Source organism: Cicer arietinum, chromosome 4 (genome assembly GCF_000331145.2).
Source record: "Cicer arietinum cultivar CDC Frontier isolate Library 1 chromosome 4, Cicar.CDCFrontier_v2.0, whole genome shotgun sequence".
NCBI lineage: Eukaryota > Viridiplantae > Streptophyta > Magnoliopsida > Fabales > Fabaceae > Cicer > Cicer arietinum.
In genome coordinates, this window is record NC_021163.2 from 44,110,394 (window position 1) to 44,115,124 (window position 4,731).

General features: G+C 35.4%; 1 protein-coding gene across 1 annotated transcript; it reads left to right on the forward strand.

Moving 5' to 3' along the window:
- The first annotated feature begins 2,248 nt into the window (after positions 1–2,248).
- Positions 2,249–2,943, forward strand: LOC113784490 (uncharacterized). The gene is made up of 2 exons (XM_027330694.1): positions 2,249–2,441; positions 2,573–2,943. Exons 1-2 carry the CDS (start codon positions 2,249–2,251, stop codon positions 2,941–2,943), a joined length of 564 nt encoding a protein of 187 aa, XP_027186495.1.
- Positions 2,944–4,731: the final 1,788 nt, after the last annotated feature.

The following is a 4,731-nucleotide window of genomic DNA, read 5'->3' on the forward strand; positions in this document are numbered from 1 at the left end:
TGGACAAATACTTCACGAAGAGTGTTAGGGCCGAGAAAGATGCCCATTTTCTGAAGTTGTATGAAGGAAATCTCACAATAGTAGAATATGCGGCAAAATTCGAGTCTCTAGCAAAGCATTTCTGCTATTTTCAAAATCAAATAAATGAAGAATACATGTGTGAGAGGTTCGATAGCGGGCTTAGGTATGAAATTAAGGAGTTAATGGGGCCTTTAGAGATACACCAATATCAAGTGTTGGTGGAGAAATGCAAGAAAATGGAGCAGATGAAACAGAGCCGCCTGAACAAGGGTATTATAGGTGGACCCACAAGAGCTTAGGAAGAGATCCGAATCCATTCCTATCATGAAATCTAGAGGCTTGGCCTCTAAATGTTAATATTTGAAACAAGGGCATAACGATCAATAGAACAGGGCCAAACATCATCAACAATACAAGCCATATGTCCGACTACATGGGAATGCTAGAGATCAACCCCGACTTCAAAACGGGGAAGGTCAAGGGCCAAAAACTCCAAATCAGAACCAGACACACCCTATAAAGTGTTTTCGCTGCAACAAGGAAGGACATAACATAACTGAGTGTTTAATCAGACCTAGGGTTTCTTACATCTATCAGAAATCATACCATTTTGCAAACGAATGATCTGAACGAAAGAACGATAAGCTGTCAACAACAACAATATCAACGACAATGTTGCATGCCCTACTGCCAAAAGACGTGTTTACCATATTAATGGAAAAGAAGCCCCATCTTCCTTTGAACTTATCCAAGGTGAATGTTTAATCACTGGAAAATCACTTAATGTAATACATGATTTGGGGGAAACATATTCATTTTATTGGATTGGGTGGATTCACTCCAACTTGTTGCTACTACCTTGCCGTTTGATTTAAAGTTACCATACCGTCTATCGAACCGGTGAAATGTAATATGACTTGCTTGCAATGCTCGTTGATTGTGTTTGATATGAAATTCAAAGTTGATTTGATTTGTATTCCCCTCAAGCGTTTAGGAGTGATCCTTGGGATGGATTGTTTGTCAAGCCATTATGTTCTATTGGATTACGCTCGTAAGTCTGTGATATTCCCAGACCCATGTGTTTCTTGATTCCTCGATACCAATAAATTGATGTTCTCTTTGAATGATGTTCATAAATATGTTTTCCTCAATTCGATCATTATGAAGCTAGGCGTGGAGGTAGACAAGATTCTTGTGGTCGAAGACTTTCTAGAAGTATTTTCGGTAGATGTACCGGGATTACCCCAGTCCATGATATTGAATTCTCAATTTATGTGACTCTTGGTACAAGGTCTATTTTTATTACCCCATATACAATGTCTCCATCCAAATTTTCAGAGTTGAAAAATCAGTTGGAGAATCTATTGTCAAAAGAGTTCATAAAACTAAATGTCTCTCCTTGGGGAGCTCTGGTGCTCATAGTGAAGAAGAAGGATGGAAAGTCCAGACTCTATGATGATTACCGTCAGCTTAACAAAGTCACCATCAAGAACATGTATTCCTTGCCACACATTGATGACTTGATGGACCAACTCAAATGAGTAGTCATATTTAAAAGGTTTTATTCGAAGTTGGGGTATCATCAGATCTGGGTGAAGGAATAAGGCATTCCTAAAACAACATTCAGAACTCGTTATGGACACTTTGAATATTTGGTGATGCCTTTTAGTTTCACCAATACACCAAATATTTTCATGGATTACATGAATCATATATTTCACACCTTCTTAGACAAATTTGTGGTGGTCTTCATCAATGACATATTGAGCTATTCTAATAGCTGAGAGGAAAATGAAGGTCATCTACGTCAAGTTTTACAAGTCTTGAAGGAGAAGCAATTATATGCTAATTTGGGGAAATGTGAATTCTGGTTGGAGTAGGTGAAATTCTTAGGAGATGTCATTTCAAGGAAAGGTATCTTCGTCGATTCAACTAAAGTAGAAGCTTTGTTGGCGTGGAAACAACCACAAACTGTCACAGAGATCAAAAGTTTTTTGGGCTTGGTCAAATACTATGGAAGATTCATTGAGAGTTTTGCCAAGTTTGCAGCTCCGTTGACACGACTCGCCAAGAAAAATCATATCTATGCATGGACGTAGGAATGTGAGAAGAGTTTTCAGCTGATGAAAGAGAAACTAACCACATCACTAGTGATGGTGTTTCTATAACCAAAAGAACCATATGAAGTTTATTGTGATGTTTCTTTCATGGATTGGGTTGTGTAATTATGAAGAACAAACAAGTGGGAGCATATGCTTCAAGGAATCTGAAGGTGCATGAGAAGCATTATTGCACTTATGTAATGGAGTTGGCTACAATTAGTTTTGCACTAAAGATTGAGAGGCACTATCTATATGGGTGCAATTTTGATGTATTAAGTGACCATAAAAGTTTGAAATACTTGTTTGATCAGAAGGAGCGTAATATCAGGCAGCAAAGATAGATGAAGTTCATCAAGGATTATGAGTACATATTGCATTACCACCCATGAAAAACAGAAGTGGTGGTTGATGCCTTGAGCAGAGAGGGAGCCATTTGTCATTTGTAACAGTGAAAGGGTTAAAGTTGTTAGAGGATTTTCGGGACTTGGATCTTAATTTGGATTCCTTGATGGGAAAAATGCAATATGGAATGATCATCGTAGATAATAAACTGATGAATGAGATAAAAGGCCTTCAAGCGATCGATGAGGCTATTCAGGGGAAGCGAAAGTTGGTTGAGACTAGCAAGGCTCCCGAATTTAAAATGGGTCCAGATAACATTTTGCGGTGTAATAAATGTATTTGTGTGCCCGATAATACAGAGTTGAGAAAGACTACTTTGGATGAGGTTCATAAGAGAAAATTGAGTATTCACCCTTGTACTACAAATATGTATAAAGACCTGAAGCAGAGATTTTGGTGGCTAGGAATGAAGAAATAAATGGCATAATATGTGATGTCTTGCATGACTTTCCAGAAGGCTAATGTTGAACCTCAAAAACCTTTTGGATTGTTGTAGTCATTGAATGTACCAGTATGGAAATGGAATAGCATATCTATTTACTTTGTGGTGGCATTACCTAAGACCTAGAAGAAGTTTGACTCTCTTTTGGATTGTTGTAGTCATTGAATGTACCCATAAAGGACTACTTACGATGTAGCTAAGTTTGCGTAGATTTACGTTGTCGAGATTATTATATTACACGGGATACCTTCCAATATTGTGCCTGAAGTTCTTCCTACCATCCTTAAACTGATGGCCAAGCTGAAAAGACTATTCAAACATTGGAGGATTTGCTAAGAGCTTCCGTGTTAGATAACTAAGAAAGTTGGGAAGATCTATTACCTTTTGTTGAATTTACCTATAACAATAGATATCATGCGAGCATCGAGATGGCACCTTACGAGGCTTTGTATGGGCGCAAGTGCCAAAATCCCTTGTGTTGGTATCAAGATGGCGAAAACTTGATCGTAGGGCAACATACCACATAGAAGGACAAATAAGATTTGATCAAGATTTGAAGTTGATTTATCTACGACAAAATATGAACAAAATCAATCTGACGAATTTAAAAACGCAATCTGAACAAAATACAAACATAATCAATATGAAGAGTTTACAAGCTCAATCTAAACAAAATCAATCTGAAGAATTTACAAACTCAATTTGAACAAGATACAATTCAAAATGAATCAATGACTAAATTGAATCCTTTTTTTTTAAACTATAAATAGATACTCAAGATTGAAGAAGAAGAACATCGGAAAGCAGAAAAGTCAAGCTCAGAATTCCAAATTCATCTTAGAGTTCAAATAGAGAAACACTTGTTCGAATGAGAAATATTCTCTAACTGTTTTTTCTTAGAGTGTTAGAGTTATTATTATTATTATCAACTTTGTTAGAAGCAAACACTTTAAGTTCCAATCTTTTGTATCCAACCCGAAAGTGATTTGGTTCCTTCTTCAATACAGGGTTGTCATGTTGTTAGGAGAATATTTGACTTGTAGGGTCAAGGTGGTTGGGGTTGTCAGGCTATTTGGGAAGATAAACTTATAGGGTTAAGTGCTTTATAATTCAAGGTATTTGAATTAGTGAATTAAAGTCTTTTGAATGAGGGGACTCGATGTAGCCAAGTTAGTGATAAAACAGAATAAATTTGTGTCAAATTTTTATGTTTTCATTGCTTGCTACCTTTGAATCCGATTGCTTCTTGTCTAAGTCATTCATAAAAATCAACCAACATTCATGATATTAGCAAAAAGTTATCAACTTGGGGAAACACAATTCAACCCTTCATTCTCGTGTTTGCACCTTCAACAAAGTTAGCCTAGATATTATATTAGTGGTTTGTAAGATATTGATATGATGTCTTAATGTATTAAAGAAAAAAAGATTGGTTTTATGTTTGTCTTAAGGAAATTAACTATAATGTTTTGATTTTTTTTTTTAGTAATATGTATGTCTTGTTGAACTTAATTATAATGTTCTATTTTTATTATTATAACATGATAAATATGTATGTTGTGAAAATGTTTAACGTAAAGTTGCAATTCTTATGTGTCTTAGTGTACTTAATTATAAAGTTCTAATTTTTATTACGATATCATTAGTAATATGTTTGTTATGATGTATTTTATTTAAAGTCTTGACTGTTTGAGTATTTTAATTTTAAAAATTTGACTTTTATGAACTAAATGTGCCTTGAGGAAATTGATGAAAAATTTATAT

Coding starts and splice junctions, on each gene's coding strand:
- LOC113784490 (XM_027330694.1), top strand. CDS start 2,249: ATGAAGAACAAACAAGTGGGAGCATATGCTTCAAGGAATCTGAAGGTG. Junction 2,442..2,572: donor CTTGTTTGATCAGAAGGAGC/GTAATATCAGGC, acceptor CATTTGTAACAG/TGAAAGGGTTAAAGTTGTTA.